General features: G+C 49.7%; 1 protein-coding gene across 1 annotated transcript in view; it reads right to left on the bottom strand.

Annotated features, from left to right (window-relative positions):
* The window catches only part of LOC135248951 (CUB and sushi domain-containing protein 1-like), a 238,486-nt gene that overhangs the window by 38,600 nt on the left and 174,081 nt on the right, over positions 1–25,805 (bottom strand). The window contains exons 28-41 of the mRNA XM_064324101.1: positions 21,671–21,809; positions 20,099–20,286; positions 14,211–14,405; positions 13,650–13,766; positions 12,230–12,343; positions 11,814–11,909; positions 10,974–11,177; positions 10,130–10,254; positions 9,280–9,376; positions 5,163–5,267; positions 4,651–4,769; positions 4,058–4,127; positions 1,273–1,389; positions 435–644 (exon numbers count right to left, since the gene is read on the bottom strand). Of these exons, the coding sequence (XP_064180171.1) occupies positions 435–644; positions 1,273–1,389; positions 4,058–4,127; positions 4,651–4,769; positions 5,163–5,267; positions 9,280–9,376; positions 10,130–10,254; positions 10,974–11,177; positions 11,814–11,909; positions 12,230–12,343; positions 13,650–13,766; positions 14,211–14,405; positions 20,099–20,286; positions 21,671–21,809 (1,896 nt within the window). The remainder of the gene's footprint in view (positions 1–434; positions 645–1,272; positions 1,390–4,057; positions 4,128–4,650; positions 4,770–5,162; positions 5,268–9,279; positions 9,377–10,129; positions 10,255–10,973; positions 11,178–11,813; positions 11,910–12,229; positions 12,344–13,649; positions 13,767–14,210; positions 14,406–20,098; positions 20,287–21,670; positions 21,810–25,805) is intronic.

Genomic DNA, 25,805 nt, shown 5'->3' with positions numbered 1-25,805 from the left:
GAATAAAAGCAAAGTTAACCATGTTAAACCTAACAAATGCTGTGTGAGAAATGTTTCTGTAAGGAAAAGACAGTACCCAAATTAATGAATCCTTCAGAGCTGATATCTCAAAGTCCTAGAGGTGCATAATATTTGCAAGTTCTTAGCAACTTCAGCATTTAAGTACTTAATTGAAATGGATTGGCAAAAGATTTTGCAGTGCTGAAATTGCTCACAGACATCGCAGACCAGATTTTGAACTCCAGGCCTCAGGGTAGATTCAAATAGGCCAGGAGGGGGAGCGGCCAAACTTATATAACTTAAAATGAATAAATACTTATTTAAGTTATAACTTTAAAAAAGGCCTGAGATGGGTAAATTAAGGCATGAGAAGCGCCTCTCAGGCTCGTGGTGTTACACTCGGCCCAAACGGGTCGGCACGCGGCGGGACTCACCCCGGTATCGGAACCGGAAGCCGGGTCGGTTCTGGGAGTGGTCGCTGTGAAAGTACACCGTGGTCTCGTGGGAAGTGGTGAGCAGGGAGGCGGGGACTTCCTGCCCGCTGAAGCGGCCAATCACAGAGCTGGTCTCAAAGGGGCCGTTGCGGATCTCCAGGAAGTCGTGGTTCGCCTCGGTGGAGAAGTTGAGGAAGTGGAGGTGGGCGCCTGCGCCAGGGTACGGGAGAAACACCATGAGCTGCACCCTGATACCCCCTGGCCAAAAGTCACCCATCCATCCATTATCTATACCCGCTTATCCTGGGCAGGGTCACAGGGGGTGCTGGAGTCTATCCCAGCATGCATTGGGCAAGAGGCAGAAATACACCCTGGACAGGCCGCAGGGCACACACACCATTCACTCACACACTCATCCCTATGGGCAATTTAGGGTCTCCAATTGGCCTATTTGCATGTTTTTGGACTGTGGGAGGAAACCAGAGCACCCAGAGGAAACCCACGCGGGCACGGGGAGAACATGCAAACTCCACACAGAAAGGCCCCAAGCCAAGATTCAAACCCACAACCTTCTTTTTTATAAAAGTTTATAACATTCTCAAATAAAAATAGGAAAGAAATACACTCTCTAACTTGTTCCTGAGAAACGTTTCATAATGAAGGCTGAGCGTGTACGTAAGCACAGGTGTTTGAGTGTTTCAGTGAAGATTCTCTAATGGTGATTGGAAATGGCCGACGTTTTGCCGCTCATGTGGAATGGGGCCAAGCAGCACTCCAGCTCGGGTCTGAGTGCAATCAAGAGCAAATCAGAGGCCTCTCAGAGGCCCCGCCCCCTCACCGTGTCCCACGGGCAGGAAGATGCTCCAGCTGCAGTCACTGTTGCTAGGATAGTTTCCTGGGAAACCAGGACTCAGTATCCATCCCTCCATCTCCTCCCGAGTTCCCCCACATTCGGCTGGAGAAAAAAGAGCAGCAGTGAGTAGCAGTGGTCAAATCAAATGGTAAATGGTAAATGGACTGCATTTATATAGCGCTTTTATCCAAAGCGCTTTACAATTGATGCCTCTCATTTGCCAGAGCAGTTAGGGGTTAGGTGTCTTGCTCAAGGACACTTCGACACGCCCAGGGCGGGGTTTGAACCGGCAACCCTCCGACTGCCAGACAATGGTCAGAGCAGCAGTGTGGAGCAGTGGTCGGAGCAGCAGTGTGGAGCAGTGGTCGGAGCAGCAGTGTGGAGCAGTGGTCAGAGCAGCAGTGTGGAGCAGTGGTTAGAGCAGCAGTGTGGAGCAGTGGTCAGAGCAGCAGTGTGGAGCAGTGGTCAGAGCAGCAGTGTGGAGCAGTGGTTAGAGCAGCAGTGTGGAGCAGTGATCAGAGCAGCAGTGTGGAGCAGTGGTTAGAGCAGCAGTGTGGAGCAGTGATCAGAGCAGCAGTGTGGAGCAGTGGTTAGAGCAGCAGTGTGAAGCAGTTTTTCTATTTAAATATGCAAAATTGTGCGGGAATCAACTCAATGCATGCAAATGTTTTCACTGCTAAATAAAATAATACGAATTTCTCAAACTATGTCAAGGATCCTTTTTGCATAATGTGTAAAATTGGCTTAAAAGTGTTGTTTATTTTGTTATTTGGTACTTCTAGCTTTTTAATAGTTTGTGCAGTGTCAACACATCCCCGAAAAAAAAACATACTTATGTGGGTGCATGTCTAACGTGTGTGTGTGTTGGTTGTGTGTGTGTGTGTGTGTGTGTGTGTGTGTGTGTGTATGAGTGTGTGTGTGTGTGTGTGTGTGTGTGTGTGTGTGTGTGTGTGTGTGTGTGTATGAGTGTGTGGGTGTGTGTGTGTGTGTATGAGTGGGTGGGTGTGTGTGTGTGTGTATGAGTGGGTGGGTGTGTGTGTGTGTGTGTGTGTGTATGGTGGGTGGGTGTGTGGTGTGGGTTGTGTGGTGTGGGTGTGTGTGTGTGTGTGAGTGTGGTGTGTGTGTGAGTGTGTGGGTGTGTGTGTGTGTGTGTGTGAGTGTGTGTATGAGTGTGTGTGTGTGTGTGTGAGTGTGAGTATGTGTAGAGAGCAGTGTGTGTTTCTGCTCCTGTAGAGAGATGAAAGTAGCTGTGCGATGTCTCTCACATTAATTGAGAGCTCCATTAACACCCTGACCCCCACACTGCTAATGACAGGGTAAGTCAGAGCTGCGAGCCTGAACCCTGTTATTAGCCTGGAGGTGGGAGGAAGACAGGAGGATCATGGGAAATGGTGCATGCTGAGAAGTGGGTCAGTGCCCTGTAATGACAGGCTTCGAGTAGACTTCCACAGGCACTGCAGTGGAGTTCAGCTATGGATGAGATTTTAACACACACACACTAACTCACATACACACACACACACACGTACTCACACACACACTCATACACACACAAATACAAAACACTCACACACAAACACAAAACACACACACACACAAACACAAAACAAACACACACACACATACACACACTCACACTCAAACACACACACACACACTCAGACACACATGCGAGTGCGCACACGCACGCACACACAGATACACAAAGACAAAACACACAGACACACACACATTCACACACATGCATACACACACACACAAACACACACACACGCATGCGTATTGTTAGTGGCTGTGTGTACGGTGGTGGTGGTGTGTATTTCAATGTGTGTCGTTGGTGTGCATGTGTAGTGTTTTGAGTGGTGGTGTGTAGCTGTATGTGTGTGCAATGTGTGGTGTTGTGAGTATGTGTGTGGGTGTTGAGTGGTGGGTGTGCGGTATTGTGTGCGTGGTGGTGTGTGTGTGTGTGCAGTATGTGTGTGATATGTGTGTTTTTGAGTGTGTGTGTGTGTACGCATGGTATGTGTGTTTGAGTGTGTGTGTACGCATCGTATGTGTGTGTGTGTGTACAGTGTGTGTGTGTGTGCAGTATGTGTGTGCTATGTGTGTGTGTTTGAGTGTGTGTGTGTGTGTGTACAGTGTGTGTGTGTGCAGTATGTGTGTGATATGTGTGTGTGTTTGAGTGTGTGTGAGTGTACGCGTGGTATGTGTGTTTGAGTGTGTGTGTGTGTATGCGTGGTATGTGTGTGTGCGTGTGTGCGGTATGTGTGCGGTATGTGTGTGTGGGTACAGTATGTGCGTGCGTGTGGTATGTGTGTGTGCGGTATGTGTGCGGTATGTGTGTGTGGGTACAGTATGTGCGTGCGTGTGGTATGTGTGTGTGCGTGTGTGCGGTATGTGTGCGGTATGTGTGTGTGTGGGTACAGTATGTGTGTGTGTGTGCGGTATGTGTGTGTGTGTGTGGTACAGTATGTGTGTGTGTGTGTGTGTGTTGTGTTGTGTGTGGTGTGTGTGTGCGGTATGTTTGTGTGTGTGTGTGGGTACAGTATGTGTGTGTGTGTGGGTACAGTATATGTGTGTGTGCGGTGTGTGTGCGGTATGTGTGTGTGTGTGTGGGTACAGTATGTGTGTGTGTGTGCGGTATGTGTGTGTGTGTGGGTACAGTATGTGTGTGGTATGTGTGTGTGTGTGCGCGTGTGTGTGCGGTGTGTGTGCGGTATGTGTGTGTGTGTGTGTGTGTGATATGTGTGTGTGCGGTATGTGTCATTACCAATGCAGAGGGGGGGCGGAAAGTTCCAGCGCCTGACGGGTCCCGGCATGCAGGAGATGTGGGCGTGTCCCTGTGATCAAACACATCCTTTATTAGTCTCTCATTCAGCCTCTGCTCTCCTGCTCTTTCACTGACACACACAGAGCAGCACTGAATCCTCACACACACTACACATACACATCACACATCACAAACACACATCCCCCCGACACACACTCACATACAGAGACACACATTATCCATACACACACAGGAATTACTCACTGAAAAATATGTAGGGAAGTACATTTCCATATACATCTCCAAAAACAGTCAGATATTGTATAATGTCATTTACATGCCCAGTGAGATGTGACAACCAGCAGGGTGCAGTACCAGGACTGACCTGCAGGATGTATTACCCTGTCTAACCAACAGGGTGCAGTACCAGGACTGACCTGCAGGGTGTATTACCCTGTCTAAGCAGCAGGGTGCAGTACCAGGACTGACCTGCAGGATGTATTACCCTGTCTAACCAACAGGGTGCAGTACCAGGACTGACCTGCAGGGTGTATTACCCTGTCTAAGCAGCAGGGTGCAGTACCAGGACTGACCTGCAGGGTGTACCCTGGCTCACACTGGAAGGACACCACGCTGTTCATCTGCAGCCGCTCCCCCACCTTCAGCCCGTTCATGGGCACCACCGGCTCCGCACAGCTGGAGAGGGACACGGCTGGGGCGGGGCAGGGGGCGGGGCAAGGGGACGGAGAGGACAAGAAGGGTGGGGTGGGGTGCACAATAAAGTGAATAGAGGTAGAGTGGGAGGAGGAGGGTGGGTGGGTGGGGTAGGGCACGGCATGTGGAAGGGACATGTGGAAGGGGCAAGTGCAAGTCAGAACAACTGAGACAGAAAAGCCATAAAACATGTTTAAAGAGAGAGGGAGCAGGAGGAGATGTGCGGAGAGATGCACTGTGGGATACAAGTAGAGAGATGCATTGTGGGATATGCGTGGAGAGATGCATTGTGGGATATGTGTGGAGAGATGCATTGTGGGATATGTGTGCAGAGATGCATTGTGGGATAGGTGTGGAGAGATGCATTGTGGAATATGTGTTTGCTCCTTACTCTTGTACTCCAGCTGAAAGCCCGCCGCTGAGACGCTGATGTCAGAGAAGAAGTGCAGGTACAGCTGGTTGGACGTGCTGTTCAGCAGGGCGGGAACGGTGGTACCTGAACACCGAGACACACAGAGACACACTCAACACTCAGGCACAGTCAGGACACAGAGACACACTCAACACTCAGGCACAGTCAGGACAGAGACACACTCAACACTCAGGCACAGTCAGGACACAGAGACACACTCAACACTCCAGTACAGTCAGCACACAGAGATACTCAACACACAGAGACACACTCAACACTCAGGCACAGTCAGCACACAGAGACACACTCAACACTCAGAGATACTCAACACACAGAGACACACTCAACACACAATACAGAGGAACATGCTTAACCATCGCAATTGAACCTGAGTCCAGCTTCTCACAGGTAAAGAGGGAGCACATGTTCAAATCAAATGGTAAATGGACTGCATTTATATAGCGCTTTTATCCAAAGTGCTTTACAATTGATGCCTCTCATTCACCCTCACACTCACACACCAACGGTGAAAGGCTGCCATGCAAGGTACCAGTCAGTTCGTTGGGAGCAATTAGGGATTAGGCGTCTTACTCAGGGACACTTCGACATGCCCAGGGCGGGGGTTCGAACCGGCAACCCTCTGACTGCCAGACAATCGCTCTTACCTCCTGAGCTAAAGAGCCCAGGCAAACTCAAACATAGGATTGTTACCTTGAAAATATTACAAAATAACCATGCTAAGGCATCTATGATGCACTGGCAACCTCTGTCTTTATGCACTTTCGCCAAATTTGTGCACCTTTAACTGTATGTGTTATTCTAAAATGGAAAATTTGGTGCTAGCTAGCAAGCCAGTGAAGAAGCACAGACACAGCGAAGCAGAAAGACAAGCCGACAGGGCTCACTCAAGAACTAGAGTTAACCCTGGAGGTGCTTCTCCTCGGTGGCGTCGGCTGAAGTTCAGCAAGAGAGGGAGAAGCGATGTGGAGTAGGCTTGTATGCTGTTTGACCTGCGAGAAGCGTTACCTCTGGCTATCCAGCCAGCTACGTTAGGTGGGCTGCCCGAGGAGAGTGGGCGGGTTTGAAGACTTCTTTGCTTGTAAACAAAAAAAGAGGAGCACAGCAAGGCTAAAAGACCCTGCATAACATGCCTTTAAACTCCGGACATCCAGGAGCACGAGCACACCTGCGTTCTCTCTAGGGTCTGCATCCTCTCCGCCACTCTACCTGCTCAAGCTCTGCTTTCCATTTCCATCAGAAGTAAAAATAAACAGTCAAGCAAATCTGACCTCCCTGCCCTTCCTGCCCACTCAGGAGAACTGAAATGCCTCTAGAGAAAATGAGTTTATTCAAGTGCACTTCCTGTTGTTTTTTTGTTTTTCTGAGCTGAAGTGAATGATGAACGCTGAAAAGTGGGAGAGTGTCCGCCATCCTCTCCCACGTAAGACTCGCGTCGCGAAGCAAGCACTGGCTGATGGGCCCAGAGCAGGGGGAAGAGTTTTAGTGACGCGCACACACAGTGCAGCCTCTCTATCCAATCCAAGCGAGATCACACAGCCCTCCCAAACCTTCAAACACGAATCAAACTCCAAAATTACACTCTGTTTCCTGAAATCACCCTTTTTAATTTCATATAAATTACACCTGGTGAAAAAGGGTGGAATTATTATCTTTCTTGTTCAAGACGCTAACTGTAGTTATCCGTGTTTGGAAAGTTCAACTGCAGTGAACTGTCTGTAAGTGAGCACAAGCCAGAAACCTGCAGCAAGAAGCACATGACCAGCCCCTCGTCCACCAGCCCCTCGTCCACCTGCCCCATCGTCCACCTGCCCCATGCCCCACCTGCCCCACAGTCCACCTGCCCCATGCCCCACCTGCCCCATAGTGCACCCACCCCACAGTCCACCTGCCCCATGCCCCACCTGCCCCATAGCCCACCCACCCCACAGTCCACCTGCCCCATGCCCCACCTGCCCCATCGTCCACCCGCCCCACAGTCCACCCGCCCCATGCCCCACCTGCCCCATAGTCCACCTGCCCCATAGCCCACCTCTTAACGTAACTGGGAGGCTGCAGCTTAACTGGGGGGCTCTAGCTTAACTGGGGGGCTGTAACTTAACTGGGGGGCTCTATCTTAACTGGGGGGCTGCGTGTTTCAGAGGAGAGTGTGTGCTCGCCCGCACTGGACTGACCGGGCACATCACAAACACACACACATTTTCCATTCCAAATTTGTGAATGTAAGAAGAAAAAAACACCGTAAAAAACAGCAGGCTTTCAGCAGGCTCAAGCTGCTTGGGCCTGAAATGAGTTGAGTAAACACATTTCCATTGATTTCCTCATTCACACACACACTGCAGCAGGTGACCGTCCGCAGATAGTAAATCCATATCATGCAGTAATGAGGCACTTTGGTGACCCCAACTGACTGAGAGCTGTGTGGGAGAACGCTGCTGTCGCCGTGGGCTACCAGGAATAGGGGGGGGGGGGCACTGGGGTTTGGGGAGGGGGGTGTGTTAACGCAGTCCCTGTGGGTGTGCAAGGTGACACCAGGCATGTTTACGCATTTCCTGTCCCAGGCGTGTTAATTCCTGTCCGTGTGTTATGCATTTCCTGTCCCAGGTGTGTTTACAGTTCCTGAGGCAGTTGCCCTGTCCCAGGTGTGTTTACGCAGTGAGCGCTGCTGTATCAGAACAAACCGCTCTGACCAGCACATCCCCTTCAGCAGGGTGGGGTCACTCCACAGAGAACGCCGCAGCGTTCCTACTTGACCACACCCAAGACCACACCTTCCCGCACACACTGCTTCTCACAATGGAGCTTTTACTGCAGTCTACCCCAGATCAAATGATCTTCCCCCTCAGTGGCCCTGTCCTGAGTAACTTTCCAGTTTTTATGCTGAATTCTACACTGAGATTAGAGCATTGCTTTCATTATGATGAGGCTTTCTTTAGTTTGTGCTCTGATCCATTTTTGGAAACTACACTGCTGTGCACCTGTGTACTGTTTTGCATGCCATGCTGGGTGAGACTGTATAAATAACCTCAAAGTGTCCCGGAAACTCTCTACTGCTAAATGTTTTGTTGTGCAGCTAAATGTAAATCTACAGGTAAGTGTAAAGAAAAGCACACAGGTAAGTGTAAAGCTAAGCACACAGGTAAGTGTAAAGCTAAGTACACTGGTAAATGTAAAGGAAAGCACACAGGTAAGTGTAAAGATGAGCACACAGGTAAGTGTAAAGCTAAGTACACTGGTAAATGTAAAGGAAAGCACACAGGTAAGTGTAAAGATGAGCACACAGGTAAGTGTAAAGGTGAGCACACAGGTAAGTGTAAAGGTGAGCACACAGGTAAGAGTAAAGGTGAGCACACAGGTAAGTGTAAAGGTGAGCACACAGGTAAGTGTAAAGATGAGCACACAGGTAAGTGTAAAGGAAATCACACAGGTAAGTGTAAAGGTGAGCACACAGGTAAGTGTAAAGGAAAGCACACAGGTAAGTGTAAAGGTGAGCACACAGGTAAGTGTAAAGGTGAGCACACAGGTAAGTGTAAAGATGAGCACACAGGTAAGTGTAAAGATGAGCACACAGGTAAGTGTAAAGGAAATCACACAGGTAAGAGTAAAGGTGAGCACACGGATAAGTGTAAAGGAAATCACACAGATAAGTTTAAAGGAAAGCACACAGGTAAGTGTAAAGGTGCGTACACAGGTAAGTGTAAAGGTGAGCACACAGGTAAGAGTAAAGGTGAGCACACATGTAAGTGTAAAGATGAGCACACAGGTAAGTGTAAAGGTGAGCACACAGGTAAGTGTAAAGATGAGCACACAGGTAAGTGTAAAGGTGAGCACACAGGTAAGTGTAAAGGTGAGCAAACAGGTAAGTGTAAAGGTGAGCATACAGGTAAGTGTAAAGGAAAGCACACAGGTAAGTGTAAAGGTGAGCACACAGGTAATTGTAAAGGAAAGCACACAGGTAAGTGTAAAGGTGAGCATACAGGTAAGTGTAAAGGTGAGCATACAGGTAAGTGTAAAGGAAAGCACACAGGTAAGTGTAAAGGTGCGTACACAGGTAACAGCGGTGAGGAGTGAGACGTACCAGAGAAGCTGCCCAGGAGAGTGTCTGTGTTATCACCTCCATCAAACACCTCCAAAGAGTCCCAGTTATGCTCTGTTACAAAGCTTCTGACCTGGATCTGCAGAGAGAGAGAGAGAGAGAAGGAGAAGGAGAGGGGGAGAGAGAGAGACAGAGAAAAAGAGAGGAAAGTAGGAGATAGCGAGGGATTAAACCGGTGGCCACTGATTATCTGATAACTGTATTTAATAATGTTTGAAGCCACACTTGCCCACCGTTAAGTCTTTCATTACAGAGTCCAGCTTAAATACAAATCCTATTGCTCTGTATTTGTCCCGCCAGTCCTCAGAGTGCCTATAGGTCTCACATATACCCGCCCTGCTCTCTGCAGCCTGGTCACAGTCACACGGGCACGGATATCAGCTCAGAATCTTCATTCTGAGGCCCTGCACCAATCTCTTATCTCTGTGCTCCCTTTCCTCTCTAAATCAATACACCTCATACAGAGCCATGTGGCTAAGCTCCAACTAACTCTACCATTTTAACTTTTACTGAACATAACCCTCACACACACTCTGACACACACACACACACACACACACCCTCACACATGCACACACCCAGACACATGCATACACACACACACAAGCACCCTCTCTCTCTCACACACACACGCACACACACCCAGACACATGCACACACACACAAACACACATGAACTCTCTCTCTCTCACACACACACACACACAAACACACACACGTACGCACCCTCACAAAGACACACACACACACACAAACATGCACACACAGTAGAGGTACGTTCTCTCATAGAGAGAAGTAGATTAGACACAGCACTGGATCCTCAGGACCTGACCCTTAGATCTTCCGGTAAAGGGATTTTCACACAAGCTGTCAGGCTGTTCAGGAACCTGGATTCCACAGGATAACCAGGAGAAAGAATAGTCCCAGTCCGCTGAGTCAGATTCCCCCCACAGGGAACTAGAGAGAGACAGGGAGGGAGAGGGAGGAAGAGAGATTGGGAGAGAGTAAGGGAGAGAGAAGGAGGGAGGGAGAGACAGAGGAAAAGAGAGAGGAAGAGAAGGAGAGAAGGGAGGCAGGAGTGAAAGGGGGGAAAACATTTAATTCATATCAAATATACTTTTCTGGACTGTTGGGCTACAGTGAAACAAAAAACAAAATGGCAGAATAACAAGCCCTAGAAAAGAAACCGACTTGGCAGAAGAGCACACAAACATACACAGGCATGCACACACATACACACACACATACGCACACACAGGCATGCACACACACACACACACACACACAAGCACACACACAGACGGGCTCTTTATAGTCACTGGCATAGGCTACCCTGGCCCCCAGGCCTCAGACACAAATGCACATTCTGCTCTACTGCAGGACACGTTCCAGGGGAATATTCTGCAGCAATAGCCTCCATTGTCCTCCACGTTCCAAACAGAGCAGGTGCTGAAAGGATCACTAACATGTCAATAGGAAGACAGCATATGTGCATCAAACACAACTGAACTGAACTGGGAGGGAATGGAGCTCACGGGGACTGAGGAACACAAGCTGGATCGAGTGACCTCAGACCGAGTGAGGCTGGCGGGACAGACAGACAGACGGGCAGGTACAGACAGACAGACAGTCAGACAGACAGACAGACAGACAGACAGGCAGGCCGCACAGCGTACCGATGCAGCTGGGCACAGTGCTGTTCCACTGGGCCAGCGCGTTGGGCACCGTCTCGCACTGTATGGCTGACGCCCCCTGCAGGATGTAGCCGGGACTGCACTGGAAGCGCACCAGCGCCCCCACAGAGAAGCTGCTGCCCAGCCGCCTGCCGTTTCGAGGCTCCGGGACCGAGCTGCACTGCGTCCCGCTCGTCCTGGGCACTGCTGGAGAGAGAGAAGCCCAGCCCCACGGGGGGAGGGGGGGGGGAGAGAGAAGCCCAACCCAGAGGGGGGAGAGGGAGAAGCCCAACCCCGCGGGGAGGGGTGGGGGGGGCAGGGAGAGAGATAGAACCCCAACCCAGCAGGGAGGGGGGCAGGGAGATGGACAGGGATGAGAGAGAGGGATGAGAAAAACAGAAGAAGAAGAAGTGTAGGAGAGAGATGGTGAAGAACAGAGAGGGATGAAGCGGGGAAGAGGAGGGTGGAGGAGACAGAAGAAGGGGTGGAAGGGGGGGTTAAGGATGGGGAGAATGAACAGAAGGAATAGAAGACCAGGAGAAAAGGAAAACAAGGAGAGGTGGAAAAGAAGGGAGAGCTAATAAATATATAAATATTTAATACACACACACAAACACACATACCAACTCAAACACGCACACACTCACACACACACACATGGCCTCACACACACACACACACACATGCTAACACCAACTCACACACACACACACACACACACACACACACACACACACACACACACACACACACACACATGGCCTCACACACGCGCACACGCGCACACACACACACAAACAACCTCTCTCACACACACACACACACACACACACACACTCCTACCTTGGTAGACCAGGTGAAACCCTCGGGCAGTAGCCTTCCCTCTGGACAGGAAGCGCACCAGGATCTGGTGGGAGGTGGCCAGGGGCAGAGCCTCGCCTGTGATTGGTTGAGACAGAGGCAGGGGCAGAGTTAAGGTATGTGGTAAGGTGTTAGCAGACATATAACAGAATTTTATTTGTGTAACACACTGGAGCTTCTGTCTCTCAGCACATAAGCATCCGTACAGGCACAGCACTGTAAGACAACATCATGGAAACAAAACAACGTTTGGTGATCCTTACAAACAGTTAACAACCGGTAAACTCGGCTGGGTAGCTGCTTTTTTCCTCACTAGACCACACACTGACATAGATTTTAACAACATTAATACTACAGAACTAGGCATGCTGGGTAGTTCCTCTGTGTGGGCGGTTCACCTGTGTGGGCACCGGACAGCGAGCTCAGGATTCGGGCATGCTGAGTGGCGCCATCGTACACCTCCACCACGTCGTTCAGCGCCGTCTGGAAGAATGCGAACTGGCCGAACACCACTGTGGGTTTCACAAAACCAGCACCACATTAGCATCATGCTAACACCACTGTGGGTTTCACAAAACCAGGACCACATTAGCATCATGCTAACACCACTGTGGGTTTCACAAAACCAGGACCACATTAGCATCATGCTAACACCACTGTGGGTTTCACAAAACCAGGACCACATTAGCATCATGCTAACACCACTGTGGGTTTCACAAAACCAGGACCACATTAGCATCATGCTAACACCACTGTGGGTTTCACAAAACCAGGACCACATTAGCATCATGCTAACACCACTGTGGGGTTCACAAAACCAGGACCACATTAGGATCATGCTAACACCACTGTGGGGTTCACAAAACCAGGACCACATTAGCATCATGCTAACACCACGGGTTCACAACAGACATAGCATCATGCTACACCACTTGGTTCACAAAACCAGGACCACATTAGCATCATGCTAACACCACTGTGGGTTTCACAAAACCAGGACCACATTAGCATCCTGCTAATACCACTGTGGGTTTCACAAAACCAGCACCACATTAGCATCATGCTAACACCACTGTGGGTTTCACAAACCAGGACCACATTAGCATCATGCTAACACCACTGTGGGTTTCACAAAACCAGGACCACATTAGCATCATGCTAACACCATTGTGGGTTTCACAAAGCCAGGACCGCATTAGCATCATGCTAACACCAGCACTCACCATAGGCTATTCAAAAGCCATGTATGTTTTTTATAGCATTTACATATATACCTTTAACTAAATTTGTATTTGCATACACATTCAATTATAACTATAATTTTATATACACATTCAATTGCGCTTATTTAAAATGGCACGTCTAGATCAATCACCACAAATTTCAACCATCTCCCCTGGTTTCAAGGGAAAAGCAGTCCCCCCTAACTTGATTTGCTGAGAGAGCAAGGAAGAAGGAGAGAGAGAAAGAGAGAGAAATTGAGAGAAAGTGCAAGAGAATGAGGGAGAGACAGAAAGAGATAGAAACAGAGTGAGAGAGGGAGCGAGAGAGAGAACCCTGCAGAGTTTCTGCACTTAAATACAATAACCCAAGGGAACAAAGCTGACTTAACGGACATCCAAAGAATTTATAACCATGCTTGTAAGAACTATTCACTAAGTCATTCTCTGGGTTTAATTTTCAAATACCACACTCAGAGAGATTTATTTTTGCTGGCGACACGCTAAATTATAGTGTCACATATGTGAAAATATCGAATGGGCTGTTTTCCAGAGAACAGACTCAGGTGAGCAGAATTCGGGAGCTTCACACACTCACCATAATCCCTTGGCACAGTCACAGAGTACAAGCAGCTCTTCCCGCTGCTATAGTTGCCAGGGTAACCCGGCGATAACACTGCACCCTCCAGTCCAGAGTACTGCCCACCACAAGGAGCTGAAGAAGAAGAAGAAGAGATAAGATTTGGGATGGGATGGGGCACAAAGCAAGAAAGATTATACATGGCCTCTGTTTAACTCTCATAATGTGGGAATGAAGAAGAAAAAAAATCACTTACCTTGATGTGAGGCACTTAACTGTGCAGGTGGGGGGTGGTTTGTGTCTACCTGTGCAGGTGGGGGGTGGTTTGAGTCTACCTGTGCAGGTGGGGGGTGGTTTGTGTCTACCTGTGCAGGTGGGGAGTGGTTTGTGTCTACCTGTGCAGGTGGGGGGTGGTTTGAGTCTACCTGTGCAGGTGGGGGTGGTTTGAGTCTACCTATGCAGGTGGGGGGTGATTTGTTTGTTTACCTGTGCAGGTGGGGAGTGGTTTGAGTCTACCTATGCAGGTGGGGAGTGGTTTGTGTTTACCTGTGCAGGTGGGGGGTGGTTTGTTTTGTTTACCTGTGCAGGTGGGGGGTGGCATGTTCCAGTTGGGCTTGCCATCGACCCCCATAATGCAGGTGAGGGTGGAATCTCCTTCGATCACGTAGCCGCTGTCGCAGGAGAAGGTGACCGTGGTGCCCAACTTCAGGTCGTTACCATGACGCGTCCCGTTCCTCACCTGCCCGGGTTCGAAGCACGACTCCCTGGGGTTCTCTACACACCAGATACAGAGAACAGGACAGCTCACCACCTCCACTGTGGGGCTCTCTACACACCAGATACAGAGAACAGGACAGCTCACCACCTCCACCGTGGGGCTCTCTACACACCAGGTACAGAGAACAGGACAGCTCACCACCTCCACCGTGGGGCTCTCTACACACCAGATACAGAGAACAGGACAGCTCACCACCTCCACCGTGGGGTTCTCTACACACCAGATACAGAGAACAGGACAGCTCACCACCTCCACTGTGGGGTTCTCTACACACCAGATACAGAGAACAGGACAGCTCACCACCTCCACCGTGGGGTTCTCTACACACCAGATACAGAGAACAGGACAGCTCACCACCTCCACTGTGGGGCTCTCTACACACCAGATACAGAGAACAGGACAGCTCACCACCTCCACTTGTGGGTTCTCTACACACCGATACAGAGAACAGGACAGCTCACCACCTCCACTGTGGGGTTCTCTACAACCAGATACACAGAACAGGACAGCTCACCACCTCACTGTGGGCTTCTACACACCAGATACAGAGAACAGGACAGCTCACCACCTCCACCGTGGGGTTCTCTACACACCAGATACAGAGAACAGGACAGCTCACCACCTCCACCGTGGGTTCTCTACACACCAGATACAGAGATAGGACAGCTTACCACCTCCACCGTGGGGTTCTCTACACACCAGATACAGAGAACAGGACAGCTCACCACCTCCACCGTGGGGTTCTCTACACACCAGATACAGAGAATAGGACAGCTTACCACCTCCACCGTGGGGTTCTCTACACACCAGATACAGAGAACAGGACAGCTCACCACCTCCACCGTGGGGTTCTCTACACACCAGATACAGAGAACAGGACAGCTCACCACCTCCACTGTGGGGTTCTCTACACACCAGATACACAGAACAGGACAGCTCACCACCTCCACTGTGGGGTTCTCTACACACCAGATACAGAGAACAGGACAGCTCACCACCTCCACCGTGGGGTTCTCTACACACCAGATACAGAGAATAGGACAGCTTACCACCTCCACCGTGGGGTTCTCTACACACCAGATACAGAGAACAGGACAGCTCACCACCTCCACCGTGGGGTTCTCTACACACCAGATACAGAGAACAGGACAGCTCACCACCTCCACCGTGGGGTTCTCTACACACCAGATACAGAGAACAGGACAGCTCACCACCTCCACCGTGGGGTTCTCTACACACCAGATACAGAGAACAGGACAGCTCACCACCTCCACCGTGGGGTTCTCTACACACCAAATACAGAGAACAGGACAGCTCACCACCTCCACTGTGGGGCTCTCTACACACCAGATACAGAGAACAGGACAGCTCACCACCTCCACCGTGGGGTTCTCTACACACCAGATACAGAGAACAGGACAGCTCACCACCTCCACCGTGGGGTTCTCTACACACCAGATACAGAGAACAGGACAGCTCACCACCTCCACTGTGGGGTTCTCTACACACCAGATACACAGAACAGGACAGCTCACCACCTCCACTGCAGAACCCGAAACCCCCAGTGACTCAATCTGTTCTACGCACACTGCTCAATGGGCAAGTCCATTTAATAAACTTTTTTTATTTACTTGTGTTCTTTCTGTTTTAAATGGAATCAATAGGGCTGGGAACTGCACATTTCTAAACGAAAAAAGAAAGCAACAACTGAAATAAGACGTCCTCCAGGGTTTGTGTTCTTTTGGTCTAACAGAATCAATAGGGCTGGGAACAGTACATTTTTTTAAGAAAAAAAGCAAACAACTGAAATGAGACAGAAAAGTCCCCTGGCGGGCCAGGCCGTCCAGCAGAGACAGGGAGGGGCGTCGGCTCCTGGAAAGGCCCAGATGCACAGGGTAGAACCCTCAGCCCAAAGCAGTGGACCCCCTCGCTCTACGGTTCCAATTTCGAGATGCCAGAACCATTGCATACCAGAGATGACGGTCCAGGCTCTGTGGTTCTGATCCAGATGCCCACCTCAGTTTGAGAAACCGCAGTTTCTAGTCACTGATAGTTAATCATGGTCACCAGACCCAAATCCAGCGAGTGAACACACTTCACCCAGAGAACAACCAGACCAGGGACCAGCTGTCCACTTTATCACACAGAACCAGAAAAACAACCATCAGACTGCTTCTGGCTCCCTCACTGCCCCACCCAATCAGACTGGTTCTAGAACACACTGCCCACCGAATCAGACTGCATCTATCACTCAATCCCTTGCCCAATGAGACTGCTTCTTGCATCACTGCCCCACCCAATCAGACTGGTTCTAGCACACACTGCCCCGCCCAGGACAGCCCGGTCTTTCCTCACCCCGCCCTACTCCAGGGTAAGTCTGGGTCCATTCAACACATGATGGGACTGCACTGTTACAGATTTTAATGTGATTTGGCTTATTTGATTTTATATGAAACACCCGGGACAGAAATGACACTTGTCTCGGATCATTATTAAGGGAGATATTAGCTAACAAAGTTTGAGTAAATTAGTGCGAATTAGTGATTTTGACTTCCCATATCTACATTACTATAGGTCAGAGAGAAAGGGTTCGTATACCATTGTAAATGTTAAAAAGCTCTATCTTTTACATATATTATGTTGACCCCAAAGGTAACAGAGTTATGAGTGACAATATTCTTGAAAGCTGATCTGAAAAAACACCTGTTTTTCAAAAGGGATAAAATTTTCACCAAAGCTAAGGTATAATTTTATCAACACCTCCAGAAAATTTGGTCTAGAGTTTTTCAGTCATTGCTGAGAAACCATTACACACTAGAGTGGTATCACATCACTAATTCCTGACAATGTTGTTAAACATCATTGCAAACAGACATATTCAGACACGTGCAAAATTTCAATGTGCTACCTTCTTGATGGGCCCTACTTGGTGTAATGAAGTTGAGAAGCAATGGCTTTTATGTCCCTCCAAGCAAAAACAAAGGATTGCAAGGAGCTAACAAAAAATGCCCACACAGCAGAAACAGCAGAGACACAATAGAAGAAAAGCAAAAAGAGTTCTGGAAGGCACTCCGGAGGATGCCTACAAGGAGTCTCAACTCAGCTAAGACTAAAATACAGAAAACCGAAACACACGGAGATCAGTAAAACTTATAACTGGGAAAATCTGATGTGGAAGAAGCAGTGTGTCAGCCTTACAGCAAAATCTCACCACATGAAGCCCAAATCCAGCCAGTCTTCAATAAAAACAGATTCAATGAAAAACATGCATCATCCACTCAGGGACAACAGGAATCATTATCCAATCAGAGAGAGGGCAAGCAAACAGTCCAACTGAAAGTCCTCTAAAAACATGGAGGTGAATAAAATAACTTGCAGAAATAAGAAATGAACAAATATTAAACCCTCAATTTGTGCTCCTTCAGAGCTGTAGATTCAAGGATTCTGTCTCTGCTCAACCTTGTGTATGTCTGTACAGTGTGCCCGATTCAACCACCATTAGCACATCTTCAAGTGCATCAGGTCCATCACAAGTGTTTCAGGGCAGCATGGGAACAAGTAAAATGGTGATACTCCATGAGGAAGCAGAAAGTTCAATCTCAGCTCTCCAGTGTTGGGCATTGTCTCTTGAACGCAGCCCAGTCACCAATTATTACCATATGCAACAACAACATAACTTCGAGCGACTCCTAAAATGAGCCCATATCAAGAAGGGCTCATCGACATTAGAACCTAACTTTGGTGAAAATTTGATCCATTTTAAAATACAGCTTTTTCATAGATGAACTTCAACTAATAACTCCATTACCTTTAAATTTGTAGTCAACAAAGAACAATTTCCCTATGGCCCATAGTAATGTAGATACGGAAAATCAAAGTCATGGAGTCACACTCATTTTCCCAAACTTTTTTAGCCCATATCCCCCTTCATAATGATCGGGGTTCCTTAGAAGACCAAATAAGCATACCAAATCTTCTGTCAAACCACTTGCACAATCATAAAATCCGCTCAAGTACTGGAATTGTACTGAGTCACCTCTATCTGCATCAATTCATCTCTGCCTGAACTATTCATCTCTCTGTACTCAATTCTCTCCTCTATCTGTACTTCCTCTCTGTCTCTATCTCTCTCCCCCTCTCCCACTATCTCTCCACTCTCTCTATCACTCTCTCTGTACCTCTCCTTCCTCTTTATTCCTTTTCTTTTATAATCACTCCCCTCTTCTCCCTCTCTTCAGAATGGTAATTAGCTTTGCTGTGCTGGGCCCAGCGTACAAGCTTTTAATTTATCTGAATGAACAAACTGTATTTCTCCTGCTTATATTATCCCAAAAAAAACACACATTTTCCATCGTATCATATTTCACACACATACTGGACCCTCAAAAGCGTTATGTCACAGCTGTGGATGTTGATAAGCCATCTTGCTGCCAGCAAGCCGAAAGTGAAGTCTGGGTTTGTCGTGGGTTCTCTGGGGTTACCTGAGGTTAGCTTCAGCGCTAAGATTGAATCAAGCATCAATCAGGAATTTAATACAAGGGAACAACTGAAAACACAGACCTGCTGAATCTAAGCAGACAAAAATATCATTCTTCTTCCCTTAATAATTCACAGTAGACACACTGCAGGGTTTCAGAGTCCCTGGGGAATAACTTCCATCAGAGAAGACTGCTGAAACGTCTGACTTCAGCACTGAGACCACTATCAGAGCAGTCTGCTCTAACTCCCAGCTTCAGCACTGAGACCACTCTCAGAGCAGTCTGCTCTAACTCCCAGCTTCAGCACTGAGACCACTCTCAGAGCAGTCTGCTCTAACTCCCAGCTTCAGCACTGAGACCACTATCAGAGCAGTCTGCTCTAACTCCCAGCTTCAGCACTGAGACCACTATCAGAGCTGTCTACTCTAACTCCCAGCTTCAGCACTGAGACCACTATCAGAGCAGTCTGCTCTAACTCCCAGCTTCAGCACTGAGACCACTCTCAGAGCAGTCTGCTCTAACTCCCAGCTTCAGCACTGAGACCTCTCTCAGAGCAGTCTGCTCTAACTCCCAGCTTCAGCATTGAGACCACTATCAGAGCTGTCTACTCTAACTCCCAGCTTCAGCACTGAGACCACTATCAGAGCTGTCTACTCTAACTCCCAGCTTCAGCACTGAGACCACTATCAGAGCTGTCTGCTCTAACTCCCAGCTTCAGCACTGAGACCACTATCAGAGCAGTCTGCTCTAACTCCCAGCTTCAGCACTGAGACCACTATCAGAGCAGTCTGCTCTAACTCCCAGCTTCAGCACTGAGACCACTATCAGAGCAGTCTGCTCCAACTCCCAGCTTCAGCACTGAGACCACTATCAGAGCAGTCTGCTCTAACTCCCAGCTTTAGCACTGAGACCACTATCAGAGCAGTCTGCTCTAACTCCCAGCTTCAGCACTGAGACCACTATCAGAGCAGTCTGCTCTAACTCCCAGCTTCAGCACTGAGACCACTATCAGAGCTGTCAGCTCTAACTCCCAGCTTCAGCACTGAGACCACTATCAGAGCTGTCTACTCTAACTCCCAGCTTCAGCACTGAGACCACTTCAGAGCAGTCTGCTCTAACTCCCAGCTTCAGCACTGAGACCACTATCAGAGCAAACCGAGTGTGACACAGGAGAGGTAATAGGTCCGCCCAGCCTGCGGGGGGCGACGTACCTGTGTACTGCAGCACAAAGCCATTGCTGCTGAGGGAGGCGTCACTGCGGAAGGCAAGGAAGAGCGTGTTGGAGCTGCTCTCGATGTGCTCGGGCGCCTCGCTGCCGTAGAAGCTGCCCAGCAGGGGGCTCAGCGAGTCGGGCCCGTCGTAGATGTGCAGGAAGTCATAGCTGGTCTCCAGGCTGAACCTGACAGGCAGGGGAAAGGACTGAGTGTGGCTGCGCTCCGTAAAACACAGTTAGAACACAGTGAAACAGCACTACACTGCGCTACGTAAAACACAGAACACAGTAAAACAGCGCTACACTGTGCTCTGTAAACACAGTTAGAACACAGTAAAACAGTGCTACACTGTGCTCTGTAAACAGTAAAACAGCACTACACTGCGCTCTGTAAACACAGTTAGAACATAGTGAAACAGCGCTACACTGCGCTCTGTAAACACAGTTAGAACACAGTAAAACAGCGTTACACTGCGCTCTGTAAACAGTAAAACAGCGCTACACTGCGCTCTGTAAACACAGTTAGAACATAGTGAAACAGCGCTACACTGCGCTCTGTAAACACAGTTATAACACAGTAAAACAGTGTTACACTGTGCTCTGTAAACAGTAAACAGCGCTACACTGCGCTCTGTAAACACAGTTAGAACACAGTAAAACAGCGTTACAATGTGCTCTGTAAACAGTAAAACAGCGTTACACTGTGCTCTGTAAACACAGTAAAACAGTGCCGCTCACTCCTGCAGAGCCTCGGGGTCCAGTGCTGTTTTGTTTTTTTTAACCGTCACCTTAAAATCAGCAGCCAGCTCAGGCCTGGCAGCCGAGGCGAGACGAGGCCAGTTAACTGTGTAATCAGCTCACCGAGATGATCGATTAAGCGTCAGGGGACAATGAACAAAGAACCCAGCAACCCCGCCACGCTCCTCAGGCAACAGCCAACACCACTCTTATTTATTATTTATTATTTTAAACTTCTTTCTTTTTTTGCTGTATTCAGACTGGACGAAAGCAGTGAGGGTAAGAAAGGAGAAAGGGAGAAAGGGTGACTGCTGACAACACCGTGGCGGGAGGTTCGAGTCCGCCACCCCACAAACTGTACCACACACCTGCCCCCCCCCCCTATCACTGAGTGCTGCAGCACAGTGGCTAGGCAGGAAATGGCCACGCTTTTGAAGCTATAACCCCTTCATCAACTTCTCTTTTCACTACACTTACATCCTCTTCATCTCCCATTCTTTTCCTGGAATGATATAATCACAGTGAATCATCACTGCTTTGGTAGCTTATTGTTTTTATTGGGGGTCTTGTGATTCCACTTTGGTCGCACGGTTGGAAAAAAAAAACTTACTCCTGTCATTAGTGTAACTTATTTGCTCTATTGTGCTACATCAATCAATGAATAAATAAATACAAGTGCAATTTCATGGAATAAAACCAGACTAATAGCCCAATCAGAAGATGAGATTCTAGAGCATCCTGTATCCAGGTTCTGGAGGGTACCCTGGTTACCCAGCAACGACAGAGCCCCAGACTAGGTTGCCGTAGGAACTGCCTCCCAGCTGTAACGTACTGGATGAAGGTGAGGGCGATGATGTGGTCAGGTGACACGGTGACCGTCCAGTCGCACTCCTGGCCGTGGGGGTAGAGCTCCGGGTACTCCGGGGACAGGATGAGGCCCCCAGGGCCTGTGAGGTTCCCCCCGCAGGGAGCTGAAGAGATGGAAACAAAAGAGGGACAAACAGAGCGCTGAGCAGTCAGCACCAACACAAGCCTGACCCAGCAAATCTCTGCACCAGCGGCGTGTTTCATAAGATCACGTTTTAAAAGAATTTGCCACCTTACGAGGGGCTGAACACATTTAATTCCCACCCTAATTTGGAATGTCCGTTCCTCAGCAACCACAGCCGTGTCATGCGCAAAGCCCCCCCCCCTGGAAAATCCGGGAGAGTGCAGACATGTCCTCCAAAACAGCTGGCGTCACCAGCTGCTCCTTCTCACACTGTAGAACACGGCTCAGCTCTCACTGTAGAACACGGCTCAGCTCTCACTGTAGAACACGGCTCAGCTCTCACTGTAGAACACGGCTCAGCTCATGGCTCAGCTCTCACTGTAGAACACGGCTCAGCTCTAACTGTAGAACACGGCTCAGCTCACACAGTAGAACACGGCTCAGCTCTCACTGTAGAACACGGCTCAGCTCTCACTGTAGAACACGACTCAGCTCACGGCTCAGCTCTCACTGTAGAACACGGCTCAGCTCTCACTGTAGAACACGGCTCAGCTCTCACTGTAGAACACGGCTCAGCTCTCACTGTAGAACACGGCTCAGCTCACGGCTCAGCTCTCACTGTAGAACACGGCTCAGCTCTCACTGTAGAACACGGCTCAGCTCACACTGTAGAACACGGCTCAGCTCACACTGTAGAACACGGCTCAGCTCTCACTGTAGAACACGGCTCAGCTCTCACTGTAGAACACGGCTCAGCTCACACTGTAGAACACGGCTCAGCTCACACTGTAGAACACGGCTCAGCTCTCACTGTAGAACACGGCTCAGCTCTCACTGTAGAACACGGCTCAGCTCTTACTGCAGAACACGGCTCAGCTCACACTGTAGAACACGGCTCAGCTCACACTGTAGAACACGGCTCAGCTCTCACTGTAGAACACGACTCAGCTCTCACTGTAGAACACGGCTCAGCTCATGGCTCAGCTCTCACTGTAGAACACGGCTCAGCTCTCACTGCAGAACACGGCTCAGCTCACACTGTAGAACACGGCTCAGCTCTCACTGTAGAACACGGCTCAGCTCATTGCTCAGCTCACACTGTAGAACACGGCTCAGCTCTCACTGTAGAACACGACTCAGCTCACGGCTCAGCTCTCACTGTAGAACACGGCTCAGCTCTCACTGTAGAACACGGCTCAGCTCTCACTGTAGAACACGGCTCAGCTCTCACTGTAGAACACGGCTCAGCTCATTGCTCAGCTCACACTGTAGAACACGACTCAGCTCACGGCTCAGCTCTCACTGTAGAACACGGCTCAGCTCACACTGTAGAACACGGCTCAGCTCTCACTGTAGAACACGGCTCAGCTCTCACTGTAGAACACGGCTCAGCTCTCACTGTAGAACACGGCTCAGCTCATTGCTCAGCTCTCACTGTAGAACACGGCTCAGCTCTCACTGTAGAACACGGCTCAGCTCATTGCTCAGCTCTCACTGTAGAACATGGCTCAGCTCTCACTGTAGAACACGGCTCAGCTCTCACTGTAGAACACGGCTCAGCTCATTGCTCAGCTCACACTGTAGAACACGACTCAGCTCACGGCTCAGCTCTCACTGTAGAACACGGCTCAGCTCACACTGTAGAACACGGCTCAGCTCTCACTGTAGAACACGGCTCAGCTCTCACTGTAGAACACGGCTCAGCTCTCACTGTAGAACACGGCTCAGCTCTCACTGTAGAACACGGCTCAGCTCACACTGTAGAACACGGCTCAGCTCACGGCTCAGCTCTCACTGTAGAACACGGCTCAGCTCTCACTGTAGAACACGGCTCAGCTCTCACTGTAGAACACGGCTCAGCTCTCACTGTAGAACACGGCTCAGCTCTCACTGTAGAACACGGCTCAGCTCACACTGTAGAACACGGCTCAGCTCACACTGTAGAACACGGCTCAGCTCACGGCTCAGCTCTCACTGTAGAACACGGCTCAGCTCTCAGTGTAGAACACGGCTCAGCTCTCACTGTAGAACACGGCTCAGCTCACGGCTCAGCTCTCACTGTAGAACACGGCTCAGCTCTCACTGTAGAACACGACTCAGCTCTCACTGTAGAACACGGCTCAGCTCTCACTGTAGAACACGGCTCAGCTCACACTGTAGAACACGGCTCAGCTCACACTGTAGAACACGGCTCAGCTCTCACTGTAGAACACGGCTCAGCTCTCACTGTAGAACACGGCTCAGCTCACACTGTAGAACACGGCTCAGCTCTCACTGTAGAACACGGCTCAGCTCACACTGTAGAACACGGCTCAGCTCTCACTGTAGAACACGGCTCAGCTCACACTGTAGAACACGGCTCAGCTCTCACTGTAGAACACGACTCAGCTCACACTGTAGAACACGGCTCAGCTCTCACTGCACAACACGGCTCAGCTCACACTGTAGAACACGGCTCAGCTCTCACAGTAGAACACGGCTCAGCTCTCACTGTAGAACACGGCTCAGCTCACACTGTAGAACACGGCTCAGCTCACGGCTCAGCTCTCACTGTAGAACACGGCTCAGCTCTCACTGTAGAACATGGCTCAGCTCACGGCTCAGCTCTCACTGTAGAACACGGCTCAGCTCTCACTGTAGAACACGGCTCAGCTCACACTGTAGAACACGGCTCAGCTCTCACTGTAGAACACGGCTCAGCTCTTGGCTCAGCTCACACTGTAGAACACGGCTCAGCTCTCACTGTAGAACACGGCTCAGCTCTCACTGTAGAACACGGCTCAGCTCTCACTGTAGAACACGGCTCAGCTCTCACTGTAGAACACGACTCAGCTCTCACTGTAGAACACGACTCAGCTCTCACTGTAGAACACGACTCAGCTCTCACTGTAGAACACGGCTCAGCTCTCACTGTAGAACACGGCTCAGCTCTCGGCTCAGCTCTCACTGTAGAACACGGCTCAGCTCTCACTGTAGAACACGGCTCAGCTCACGGCTCAGCTCTCACTGTAGAACACGGCTCAGCTCACACTGTAGAACACGGCTCAGCTCACACTGTAGAACACGGCTCAGCTCTCACTGTAGAACACGGCTCAGCTCTCACTGTAGAACACGGCTCAGCTCACGGCTCAGCTCTCACTGTAGAACACGGCTCAGCTCACACTGTAGAACACGGCTCAGCTCACACTGTAGAACACGGCTCAGCTCTCACTGTAGAACACGGCTCAGCTCTCACTGTAGAACACGGCTCAGCTCTCACTGTAGAACACGGCTCAGCTCACACTGTAGAACACGGCTCAGCTCACACTGTAGAACACGGCTCAGCTCACACTGTAGAACACGGCTCAGCTCTCACTGTAGAACACGACTCAGCTCTCACTGTAGAACACGACTCAGCTCTCACTGTAGAACACGACTCAGCTCTCACTGTAGAACACGGCTCAGCTCTCACTGTAGAACACGGCTCAGCTCTCACTGTAGAACACGGCTCAGCTCTCACTGTAGAACACGGCTCAGCTCTCACTGTAGAACACGGCTCAGCTCTCACTGTAGAACACGGCTCAGCTCTCACTGTAGAACACGGCTCAGCTCTCACTGTAGAACACGGCTCAGCTCACGGCTCAGCTCTCACTGTAGAACACGGCTCAGCTCACACTGTAGAACACGGCTCAGCTCTCACTGTAGAACACGGCTCAGCTCTCACTGTAGAACACGGCTCAGCTCTCACTGTAGAACACGGCTCAGCTCACGGCTCAGCTCTCACTGTAGAACACGGCTCAGCTCTCACTGTAGAACACGACTCAGCTCACGCAGACGGGAGCTGAAGGAAGACCTTTTATATGCAGGTTTGACACGCAGCCCGCAGGCATCCGATCTGAGAGGACCCGTAACCAATGGAACCGTCTCATCCCGTATCCATGGTGATGCCATCACGTATTCCCCATCAGTCTGTGGAGCTCCCAGCTGCAGTCGGCAC

This window comes from Anguilla rostrata, chromosome 1, assembly GCF_018555375.3.
Source record: "Anguilla rostrata isolate EN2019 chromosome 1, ASM1855537v3, whole genome shotgun sequence".
Lineage (NCBI taxonomy): Eukaryota > Metazoa > Chordata > Actinopteri > Anguilliformes > Anguillidae > Anguilla > Anguilla rostrata.
This window is presented reverse-complemented; position numbering and strand designations above follow the sequence as displayed.